The sequence below is a fragment of the Atta cephalotes genome (assembly GCF_000143395.1).
Source record: "Atta cephalotes unplaced genomic scaffold scaffold00098, whole genome shotgun sequence".
In the NCBI taxonomy this organism is placed as follows: domain Eukaryota; kingdom Metazoa; phylum Arthropoda; class Insecta; order Hymenoptera; family Formicidae; genus Atta; species Atta cephalotes.
In genome coordinates, this window is record NW_012130162.1 from 16,064 (window position 1) to 28,968 (window position 12,905).

Below are 12,905 nucleotides of genomic sequence, written 5' to 3' on the forward strand. Positions count from 1 at the left end.
CTGTAATGGTAACGAGGCGATCACAGCGGTTTTTTAATTTCTCAGATGAATGCAAGAGAACCAATGCAAATCGATGATGGCGGAAACTTTGTGATTCCAAGTAGATGATCCGACAAACGATCTCTTATTAGAAGATGAAGAAAAAGTAAGTTGAAGAACCTGCTGCGGAAAATGCTATCGAATTTAACACTGAATCGACAGAAATAATAGAATGAAATGTTGATGCATCCGAAAATATTCAAACGGAAAATCTAATTTTCATTTTTACGTAAAAATGAATTTTTAGTGCAAAATGAAAATAAAAGATCATTCAAGAATTCAATCTCTAATAATCTTAATCTCGACAAATGTTATTCAGGACATGATTCTGTACAATATTCAAGTACAACAATGTACAACAATGTACAATATTCAAGAGGTTTAACCGTTGGCACCTTGCTAATGTCGGTGGTGCTGTAACATTCAAGCTTTATAACTCGAGAAGTACTTAATGAAAAAATATTTTATTACAGTGTTTTAGAAAGTTCTCGAAATGATCTACAAGAATATGCATAAAAAGTTATAAAGGGAGTTTCGTTTAAAAAATTGAAGGTGATCTTCACGTGACTTTCAAACGACTATCCAAGATCAAACCAATAGTACCATCTTATATCCCTCTCTAAATCATACTTTTGAAATATTTTTTTCTAAGAACAAAAATAAAAAAGTTATTTGGGGTGGGACATTAAAATGGGACTCTGTATATGTAAATACATTTTAATAATAATTTTTATATTTATGTTTATATAATTTTTGTAATATGTATATTCATATCTTTTTAATTTATGTTTATAGATACATTATAATATATATTATAATATATAATATATAATATATACATTTATAAATATTATAAAATTATAAAAATTATTATTAAAAAAAATATTATTAAAAACGCATAGTGAAATACAGTCGACCCTTTCCAGCTACATTTATCAAATTAACAGCAACAGCACGTAAAGAAGAATCGCAACAAATGTCACAAAAATATTTTGAAATTTCTCAAATAAAAATCTTTCAGAAGAGAAATACGTATGTCGATAGTAGTTCGAAATCTGAGTTTCATATACAATAAGAATTGTAATCCGGATTGGCTTAGGGACATTTAGAGTCAACAGATTGAGTACTACTGTTCAATCCGATTACTTCACGAATATAGACTTTTGCATAATGCATAATGCATAAGCGAATCAACTAATCAGAATCTTTTCTTTCCTCCCATTCCATGGAAAAGAATTTTGATTGGTTGATTCCCTTATACATTATGCATTATGCGTTATGCAAGAGTCTGTGCTGCGGCCACAGACTTCTATGCGTACTTACAGACTTTTTTTATTAGGACTATTACACACAAAATGACATAGGACCGCAGACTTTTGCATAACGCCATAACATATAGTGCGTAAGAGAACTAACTAATCAAAGTTCTTCTTTTCCGTGAGTGAAAGGAAAGAAAGGATTAATTGATTCTCTTATGCACTATGCGTTATGCAAAAATCTGTGTCGCGGCCCATAAGTATAGCATAAGATCGCTGGACCAATGCAACATCTTATGCAAATCAATAACGACTTTTTGTCGGATGATCATTGATTGGATGATCATTAATCTATGTGCGCAATGGCTGCAGTACAAACTCTTGCATAATGTATAATGCATAGTGCATAAGGGAATCAACCAATCGAAATTCTTCTTTCATTATGGAATAGGAAGAAAGGAAAGATTCTGATTAATTGATTCACTTATGCGTTATGCGTTATGCAAAGATCTCAATCTAAAGGCTTGGGACGCTCGAATAGAATATTAGAGATCAGGGTTCAATTACTGGCCGAGATAATATTTTTTAAGTTTTTTTAAGTTGTATGTAATTAAATTTGGAGAATTATTAATATTTCAGATGAATTGTGTTAAAAATCCGATAGTAACTACGCGCAATCATATTTCTAAGATACATTCATTTAAAGAATATATATATATATATACGTAGTATTATTAGTTAAGTTTAAAAAAATTTAAATAAAAAGGCTGGATCATGCTTAAAATATTGTTTTAAATAATGCTTACCGTGCAATTAATTGTATAATTTCATTTTCAAAAATGTCTGTGTTTTTAAGTCTGATTAATATTATCTCATACAATTGTTTGTAATTGTATGGTTCGAAAGTTACTCGAGTAAGACCTAATCGCGACGTCACTCTACTCATTAAAACTCTTTCTGGAAGATCCATAGTATTAGCAATAGTAATGACTACTAATCGAGCAGAGGCTTTTGTAGGCCAATCCAAAAGATTATATATTACATCCTGTCGTTTTGTACATAATAAATCAAGCTAGAAATTTAAATAAAGATAAAGAAAGACAATATTTTAAATTTGAGAAGTCCTTTTACTTATAATTGTTTTAAATAAAAATAATAAAAATGTAAGTCAAACAAATAAGATAATAAAGATAAAATAATAAATAAAAATTAACATAATTTAAAAAACAACAAAATAATCAGGGGGGTAGGTTACTGAGATAATTTTTATACAAGGGCTAAGTAATTCAACGGCAATTCAAACATAATTTTGAATAATCCAAGATAATTTTTGATAAATCTAAATAATCTTTAGCGTTCTCAGATATCTTTTTATATATACTTGACTTGATTAGTCGCAAAATTTTTAATTTAACACTAAGTTGTGATATCGTTTAACAAAGAGTTTGTGTTACTATTGGTGTTTCTTTTTAAATATTTTTTTATTTTATAAAATATCTATTAATATTTATATTCAATTATTGTTTTGTTAGTATTAAAAAATCTTAAACGTTACAAGTAGTCGAACTTGTTACTATCTATAGAATCTGTACATATAATAGATATTGTTTGCGAAATTTTTATATTTTTATGTTCTTGTATGCAATAAATATTTGTTTTGTAAAATTACGTTTTTTTTTTCTTAAGCAGTGAAAATATAAAATCGATGTTTCTCAAAAATATTTATTATCACAGATCTATGAAGATATTCTAGAATGATATGAAGAAATAATATTTATGTACTTGTATAAAGTAATTTTAGATAAGCAAAGTAAATTTAGAAAAATTTCAGATAATCTCAGAAAATATGACATAATTTTAAATACTATAAGAAAATCTTGGACTCTCTCTCTAATACTCTTTCTGGATACTCTCTCTCTCTAATATGAGATAGTATTTGATAATCTGAAATAATTTGAAGTAATCTTAAGTAATCTGAGGTAATTTAAAAGTAGTCCAAAGGTGATTTTTGTACATTATTATCACATGACCAACCTAACCCCCCTTCCCTTGAAAAAGATAGATAATAGAAAAATAAAAATGTATATAAAAAATGATACATAAAGAATACAGATATGTATGCATATATAAAGATATGTATAAAGTTATTATAAGAATAAGATACATGTATACATATACCTCATCTACAAGTAGCAACGTCATTGGCCTTTTAGCATTGCTATTAAATTTTTTTTCTAACATATTATATGCTTGTTCCCATGTTAAAACTTTTCCAGATAATTGCTTTAAAATTTGTACATAAGCTTGCCGAGGCTCGGATAATTTCATACCATTAATCTCAACAAAATCGAAACGATTTAATTTACCTTTTTCGACTGATCTCTTTAGACATTTCACAATCTCATTTACAGTAGCAGTCTTTCCTGTACCTGGGACACCATTTATATAAATACTTCTGCAATGTGTATAAATTTTAGTATACTAAAAAGAAATAAATATTAAGGAATGTTTAAATAAACTTACCCTCCACTATTATCCATTAATTTACTTTCTAGAAATGTATAAATATTATTAAACTCTTCTTCTCTGCAAGGTAATGACTTGGGCACTGTACTGACATGTAACTTAGTTCTGATTTCTTGCAATGGTGTAACTGGTTTAGCTAGAATATCAGCTCTCATCTTCATAGATGGTTTCAAAGTACTCTGCTTCAATATACAGATTTTTGGAGTACTTAAATCATTTTGTACCATTAAGGAATCAATAGCTTTATTTCTTTGATTAGTTTTTATAGATAAATTTTTACCAACTTTGTGTATAACTTCTACCTTATCAGTCTTATTCTTATTTGCATCTTTGTGTATTGATTCATATTGATTAGATATATTTAAAATAGATTTACGAATATTCTTCTGAATTCTTGATGTTTTAGGCGTATTTTCAAAGGAAATATTTTGTCTCGCATCTGTTTCAAGATATATTTTGTTATTAGGTGATACTTTATCTACAACTTTTTTTAATTCTTCATCTACAGAGAGAAATGTATATTTTGATCTAGTTCTATGAACTTTAGGAGTAGTATTATCATTGATATTTTCTATAGAATAAATATGATTTTGTTTATTAAGTTTTGATCTTGATTTTGATGATGTTTTTGGAATAAAATGAATACAAATACAATCTGAATCATCACTTTCGACTACATGCTTATTAGTTTCTTTTTTTCTTATATTAATAGTATCAAATGAATCTAACAATAGTTTCTTTTCATTATAATTAATCTGATCTTTCTGTAAAACAGATACTTGTGACTTAGAAGAACATTTATAATCTGAATATCTTTTAGGTAATTTTATAATTCTTGCATTCTTACGTGACATTTGATTTTCATCGTGCAAACTTTTCAAATGACGTTTTGTATTTCTAGTTAATCTCTTAGGTTTTTCATCTTCCGATTCAGTATCTATCTTATACATACTTTGTTCTGTAGAGCGTCTTAATTTCAGACGTAAAGAAGCTTGCTCCTTTTGTAATGCATTAGTTTGTAATAAGAAAAGTTTATTATTCTCAAAGATATTGTCAGAATCAGAAAGGTCATCAAAAGAATTATTATCTGTATTCTTTTTTGGAACATAGGATTTATCCGATTCTTCAACAATTGAGTCAGAACTTGTTTCAAGTAATACAGATATATCTTTTTTTGTGCATTTCTTAAATCTAGCCATTGCATTTAAATTGCAATTTATCAATTCAGCAATATATATATATATAATTTTTAATCCGTTCCTTCTTTCTTCAGAACTATACTTCACTTAACCTAATTGGTAAATCTTATTTATCAATTATCTATTGCTTCAAAATAATAGTAATTGAAAAAGAATAATCAAACTTCTTTAAAGTTTTCGGTAATTGTTTTTTATAATCACATCACCTTAGAAACCAATGAAATTTTATTCATTCGACATGCCCAAAACGACATGAACAAATGAAACGAATTTGGAGCCCTCTTCTTGAAAAGTATCGCATACAAAAAACTAGGAAAATACTAATATAGTTTGCGTTACATATACTGTGACATTTCCCTAGTTTTTCGTATGCGATATGGCTCCTGCACCCTGATAGCTTCTACACACGATGTGGAAACGCTTGCCGTACGACAAAATGCGGTAGCCAATAAGCTTACAGCTCCTAATGTGTTTTGGTTACCGCGTCTCATTTTGCCATGCGGCAAGCGTTTCCGCGTCTAGTGTGCAGGAGCCATAAGAGTGCGATTATATGGAGTGCGGTACGCGGTACACAGTACAGTAACTAACTAAGCTATACTAGGAAACCGCATACCACGTACCGCCTATTTCTTTCGCTGATATTGGCTGTTTTCCAGCTAGGACATAGAGACATTACACTGCGTTCCACTATGTAAAGTACTTGTTGAAACGCAGTATATTTCATAGTGTAACACAAGAATGCATTGCAGTTTTCCATTCTATTCTTATAATTATATTTAGCATATTAATAATAAATTTTTATTTCGACTTAAGTTATAATTTTTTTCAGAATTGACGATGTTTGAAAGACTTATTGCAAAATAAGTGCGGCTACCGAATAACTTTTTGAAAAGTTGATAACATTGATATTTTACACGCTCGTATTTAGCTTTTTACTGTGTTGAACAGTATAATACTGTGTCAATAGTTGAATATCAATAGTTACACTTTGTGTAAGACACAGTTTTACACTGTGTCACCTGTACACGTTGTTGGAAAAACACTTATTATATAGGCGCGGTTTGCGAGCGATTTGCAGCATGAGCTAGTAACAAACTCACATTACTATGCATTTTTTAATGGAATTAATTTAAACGCAATTATTAAGTAAATCTGTTAAAAAATAAGAGTATCGATAAAATGCATAAAAATAAATTAATATATTTTTAAAAAATTATACTAATGTGAGTTTGTCACTAGCTCATGCCGCAAACCACGCGCAAACTGTGTTTCATATAATATTAACGAAAGAAAGAGGCGGTTTCCTAGTTGCCTAATTAACTATGTTCCAAAACTTCCTGTCCAAGGAAGATTTTATTCTATATGCTATAATAGTATACGTTACATGTGCTATATATTTCGAGTAAAATTTTCCTTGGAGAGGAAGTTTTGGAACATAGCCTTAGTTATTATTAGTTAGAGAAATCATATATTGTGAAATACATAGTTTCTGATAGGTTGAAATTCTTATTCTCTGTTTTCTGTTCTTTTTATTGTGCGGAGCACAAGCTCCTTACTGTACTTACTACGTACCATGTTCCATATAATCGCACCCTTATAGCTCCAGCACATCAGCGCGACGAACATCGCGCTGATGTGCTGGAAGCATTAAAGTCTCATGAGCGAAAATTACAGCGAATCGGAACAGCACAACCAATCACAACTGTAGTCATTACTCTCCTTTCTTTTTTGTGATTGATTGGTCTCGCTGCTCTGGGCCCCTATTCTCGAAAAGTACACATAACTAAAAAAAACTAGAGAAATTCTATAATATACATTATATATACTGTAGCATTGCTCTAGTTTTTCGTATGCAATACTTTTCAAGAATAAAGGCCCCGTTCTGCTGTAAATTTCCGTTCATAGGACGGCATCCTTATTCTTGAAAAGTATCACATACGAAAAACTAGAGAAATGTTATAATATATATAACGCATACTATAGTACTGCTCTAATTTTTCGTATGCGATACTTTCCGAGAATAGAGGCCTTGGGCCCTTATTCTTCAAAAATATCCATACGAAAAACTATGAAAATATTATAGTGTAAATTGGATTTGAGAAGCGCTATTAGAGTTATTTGTGTCATTGGGTGCATTCAGTAGTGAGCGCTTGCATCTGATTGACATATTCTATTAGATCTAAAATTACATCAATTAGATATAAGAGCTCACTGAGCGCTCATTGAGCGGTTGTAGTACTGAGTGCACCCATTGGCTGTGTTCAGCAAACTCAACAGTTGAGCGAACTCTTGCTGTTATTGATGTATTCTTTTAGATCGTTCAATCAGATTTTAGATCTAGAAGAATACATCAATAGCAGTGAGTGCTTAACTGATGAGTTTGCTGAACGCAGCCATTCTATTTTCATCGTCCATTAAAGGTAAAGAGCTTCACAGGGAGAGGCAAATTGCATCACGTGACTCGATCTCCTCTGATTGGACTTGGTAAACAAACTCCGTAGAGCCATGGTGAGAGTACATTAGATGATTGCAAAAGCAATACGCTTGTCCCCTTGTGCTGTAATTTTCTCATCAATTGATAAGATTTTTGTAAGTGATACATATTATTATGATACATATTATTTTGGAAATATATACCTTCCTCTACATATATACATAAAATATATATATAAAACTACAAATTTTTACATTCCAGATATCTTAACAGGTTATTGCATATTATAAAATTTGTGCGTATTATAAAATGCCTGCCAGGGGCAGTGCTCCAAGATACACAGACTCTATAAAGAAGGATATTGCTACGCAACATTTGTCCAACTCGAAACAAAAATGGATTGATGCTGTTGGAATTTCTGATTGGAAACTTTCAAAATTAGCTTTACTGTGTGAGGTTGGTACCAAAGCGTATACAAATGTTTTATAATGTAATTTCTATAAATATCAATAAAAATAATTCAATATTATAATTTCTCACTTAATATCAATATATTAAATTCAATATAATATGAATGTATGTAAATTTCGTAGTTGCGTGAAAAATTCTAATATATTGATGTTACGTTAATGATAGTGATATACGTTAATGATAGACAGATATTTTTCTCTAACATGTACTTCTTATTTTTTAGGTTCATTTCCATTCATCAGAATTATTGTTTAAGGCCCCAAGTAGGAAAAGTATTTTTTTTATTCGGGGCAGCGTAGCAATTCTGAATCCTAGTTTAAACTAATGCTTATTGGCTCAGGATTGCCCCGCAACCATTGTCTACATGACAGATTAATGGTCGCGTTACATAATAACATTTCAAATTTAACGTCCACTATCTCAACTCACAGGGCAGAGCTTTTTTTTACTTTCTTTCGTTTCTTGCATAAACGCGTCGAATAAACCTAATTTCATTGAAATCGGAAGTAACTCTTCTGAAAAATTACCCTCATTTTGTCTGTGTGTGACAGATTTCTCAACTTCAACAGTTGTATAACTTTAAAATCTCGATTCGGAGCAGAACGGCACTTTTTTTTTGCCAGATTCTTTCATTTCAAAAAACGTATCGAATAAATCTACAATAATTTTATTGATTTTTGAGGTGGTTATGCTAAACTGTATAATTATCCATAAAAGTACTAAAAAATACTGGAAGAAATACTATAAATGGCGTCGTTTGCAAGACGGACTATGAAATCCACCAATCATCTATTAAGCAGCTATTTTTAGTATGCAGGAATAAGGGCACAATAAAAGGAATAGGCAACAGAAAACAGAGAATAAGAATTTTAACCTATCAAAAATTGTTTATTCCACAATACATGATTTCTGATAGGTTGAAATTCTTATTCTCTGTTTGCTATTCCCCTTATTGTGCGGAACTAAGTTCATCATTTGCTGCTAAATACGTGATTGCAATGACCAATCAGAATATTTAACACAGTCGCTTATCTTATAAATCTAAGACTCTAAATACGAGTACTAGTAATTTTCTATTAAATGATCTTGATTTCGGTGATATATTGAAACTTGATAAACATATGATACATGATATATGCATTTAATTAATTATTATGATATATATTGTATTTAGTACATCATTCTTTAAATACATTGCTGAAATTAAAATAATTTAATAGAAAATTAATAGTATGTGTATTAAGTGTACGATGTAAATTAGTGGTCTATTTTCTATTTCTATATTATGCCTCCGACACACCAGCGCGATGTTCGTCGCATGCACACGTAATATCCAATGAGTGTACAGCTTTACCGATATTCTCATTCTAAGAATATATTGTCATTGGATATCGCATATTGCCCGCGACTAACATCGCGCTGGTGTGCCGAAGCCATTAGACTGCACTAAAAGTCTCTTTCTCGTTTTCGACAAATATCAAACATATATCTATTTTACTTTAAATTCTAAAAGTGTACATTGGTTTAGCCACAGAAATCGGACCTTCTGGTCAGTATGTTCTGTAGTCATATGTTCTGTAATAAATTTTCTGACTCGAGTGATTATCATAAGGTCTGTTCGCGTTGTATGAAATCCCCAAATATTTTTACACTTAAAATGAGATAAATACATATTTTGTCTTAAAAAGACAGAAAACGAAGATATCGAGTGCCAAAAGTGCAAGCAACGCGAACAGATCTATACTTTAATGAAACCAGTCCCGGTCTCTCCTCGAATGAAGTTCGAAACACGATCATGAATGATAGATTTCGACTCGATTTAATTCGATTCATTCCATAAGAGGTGGTATAGGCCAATTAATCATAATTAGTCTGTGAATCTATATACCATATTTATTTTACATTTATGGAATAGTGATGTCGACAAATATTATTGAATTGAAAAAAGACACAGAAGGCAAAAATAAAGATAAAATCTATTGTTCGTTTTGTCCTTCAAAAATGCTCAATGCTGGAGCTGCTAGATTAATAAACATGGATGTGAGTATATTTGTATTATATATACTCTGATAGTAAAAGGTTAGCAATTTGGAGTCAAATTGGTAGCAAACTTGATCTGATTTTGACTACAAAACCATAGCCATCTTTGTCCGCATTTGGCTATAGATTTGTTGACAAAGTTGTCTGCTGACAAGCTATACTAGCAGATTGGAGTATCAGAAACCGAATAGAATCTACTTGAATCAGATTCTGCTCTCAATCTGTTCTCATCGCAAACGTTAGGTTATGCAGAACTTGTCAGTTATTCGATTTCAATCTGCTGGCATAACATGTCTAGCAGACTTTGTCATATTACTGACAGCATTTACTGATAATACAAATTTTGTGTACAATTTGTTGCTTTTCTACAATCAAAAATTGATAGCAGGCTCTGCTCAAAATTTGTCTCCACAATCTTTGCTATTAGGATAATATTTGATAATATTTGAAAGAATCTCATGTTATAACTCTATTTGATTGTTATTTGTTACGTGTTTTAATAATTTAATTATAGATGCTGCTGTATTAATACATATTTGTATAATGCACTATGATGCTTTTATCATAGACTGTTTTCCTTTTAGAGGACACACTCAATACAAACATCATTTTATCCTATTGGACATTCAATGAATGACAAAGGTAAAATAATACTATGTCTCCTAAAAGAAAAGCAGCCTTAGACACCTTAGACACCGAACGTTTATAACCTAAAAGTTGTATTTTATATGCATATAGTGTAATGTAGTGTTACCATTTCTCGATCACACGAAAAAAAGTATATTAATAAAAAGAATACATTTTTTAAAAAAAGAAAAAGGAAAGTTGAAGACTAAGTTTTTCTGTTTTAAATGTTGATAATAAAATGACATTTCTAGACTGTAATTTATTGACAATCTTTATTCATTTTCATAAAGTTACTTGAATATATTTATTTACATTTTACTTGTGATCAGATTTATTAATGTTAACATTAATACAATTTAAAAAATATAATTCATTCATGTATTTTTAAAACTTACAAATTTTTTCAACAAAATATTGTTACTAAGTTATTTTTTAACAAATATATATAATTAAAGATAAAAAAAATCTCTATAAACAAAATTTCTATATGATAAACATATATATAGGATATTCCACGTGAAAGGAGTCCACCCAAAAATAAACTTTGGGACCTTCAAAATAATCATGAAAACATGTAAATGGACACATACATTAAAAATAAAAAAAATAAGTATTATATGCCTTTCATCTAAAATATTAGAGATAATCATTTAGAGAAGTTCTCTTTTTATTGTTATTTGTAATTAAAATTACAAATATATTAAATTTTTATACATATGAATTTTTTAGGATTTTTCCCATACTTTCAGATAAAAAAATTAATTTTAATGAAAAATAAATAAATATTCTAGAAAAATAAAAAATAAATATTCTAGAAAAAAAATCAAATTTTTTAACTTTAAGTAAATAAATAAAAAATTATATTCACTTTTAAAAATATGAAAAAATTCTTAAAAAATATTCCAATATATGTAGAATGCTATAAAAGAAATTTTGGAGTCATAATAGGATTCTAGTAAATGAATTTTTTTACTAAATAAAATTGAAATTTTCGCCAAAAATTTGATATCACTTTATTAATTAATCTAATTACTTAATATTACATAATACATTTATTTAACTAATTGCTCAATAATATATTTTTAACATATAATTATTAAATGAAAAAACTTCTGGAGTCTTACAAGCGTTTTTATATTTTTTAAATCCATTTATTATTAATATTTCTTCTTTTCCTTTGGAAAGAGGTCTCGTTCCTCATCATAACTGAATTTTTTAAAATAAATTGATTTTTCAAAGAATAATCTTTGATATTTTAACCTGCAGAATAATTTTTGCGAATTTTGGTTCCAAAAATTTATATAATTTATCGTGAATTGATTTTGGACTAAATAAAAAAAATTGTCTTTTAAATTATTTTTGGTCCACATGTAAAATACTTTGGCATGAGTATGACATTTCTCTGTTAACTAGTTTTTCTTACGAGTTTTAAATTGCCACCAATACCATCACAGGAATCTTTTCCATGTGCTGTATTACGTATTTAATTCTTAAGGTTTGACTCAAGCCATCTCATTTGTGGTGCAGTTACATATCTTCTCTAGTAGATTCTATCATTATGTTGTTTCGTAGAAGAAATATTTTACCATGAAACTTGTTTTATATTTTATGAAGCTATGAAGTCTATTAACGATCCAAATTTTGTAATTTCATTCTTAAAAACATAATAAATAAAATGATATACTTTTTATGATATACTTTTTGACTATAGTAAAAATGAATTTTAGCATGCAATTGCAAAAATGAAAATGAGAAGAATAATCTCCAATGACCTTGATTTTGACAAATGTTATCAGGACATGATCCTAATAATATTCAAGAGGTTTTAGCCGTTGATTGGACACCTTGGATAATGCCGGTTGTACTGTTACTTTTGACTAATTCGAAAAGTACTCAATAAAAAACTTTATTATAATGTTTTGGAAAATTCTCTACGGCTATTAGATTCTGGAATCAAAATTAGGATGTTTCATTTTAAAAAATCTTGATAAAAATCATCAATTTAAAAAAATTTTAGTACATTTTTTTATAAAATGTCTCGTAAACTATTTATTTTTTATTAACGACAAAAAAGAGATGACAGGCAAGACAAAACATTGGAAATGAGAAAAAGACGCGAGAATGACAGTGAGAATGAAAGGAGATCAGAGATGAAACGAAAGAGAAATGAGATGGTTAGAAAGAAATGAGACGAGACCAGAAAGATTAAAATGAGAGACACAAGAAAACAGACATAGGATACGAAAGACAGAATTTAGGGAGGGGGAGAGAGAGAGAGAGAGAGAGAGAGAGAGAGAGAGAGAGAGAGAGAGA

General features: G+C 29.3%; 2 protein-coding genes across 2 annotated transcripts in view; one reads left to right on the forward strand and one right to left on the reverse strand.

Annotated features, from left to right (window-relative positions):
* Positions 1 to 781: 781 nt before the first annotated feature.
* LOC105624981 (origin recognition complex subunit 1-like) lies at positions 782 to 5,269 on the reverse strand. The gene is made up of 6 exons (XM_012206323.1): positions 3,819 to 5,269; positions 3,474 to 3,750; positions 2,102 to 2,367; positions 1,716 to 1,762; positions 1,170 to 1,199; positions 782 to 813 (listed from the first exon to the last, which is right to left on the reverse strand). Exons 1-6 carry the CDS (start codon positions 5,018 to 5,020, stop codon positions 782 to 784), a joined length of 1,854 nt encoding a protein of 617 aa, XP_012061713.1. The 5' UTR covers positions 5,021 to 5,269.
* Positions 5,270 to 9,842: 4,573 nt separating this feature from the next.
* Positions 9,843 to 12,905, forward strand: part of LOC105624977 (guanine nucleotide exchange factor MSS4 homolog) — an 8,380-nt gene continuing 5,317 nt past the window's right edge. Inside the window, exon 1 of the mRNA XM_012206320.1 lies at positions 9,843 to 9,965. Within this exon, the coding sequence (XP_012061710.1) occupies positions 9,843 to 9,965 (123 nt within the window). The remainder of the gene's footprint in view (positions 9,966 to 12,905) is intronic.

What these genes read in the sequence shown, in the direction of transcription:
- LOC105624981 (XM_012206323.1), bottom strand. Translation starts at nt 5,020, where the DNA reads ATGGCTAGATTTAAGAAATGCACAAAAAAAGATATATCTGTATTACTT. An exon ending in ATTATACAATTAATTGCACG is followed by an intron (nt 1,763 to 2,101) that starts GTAAGCATTATT and finishes TCAATTAATCAG; the next exon opens with AATCTTTCCTTTCTTCCTAT. An exon ending in TGAAGTAATCGGATTGAACA is followed by an intron (nt 814 to 1,169) that starts GTAGTACTCAAT and finishes TAAATTAAAAAG; the next exon opens with ATATGAATATACATATTACA.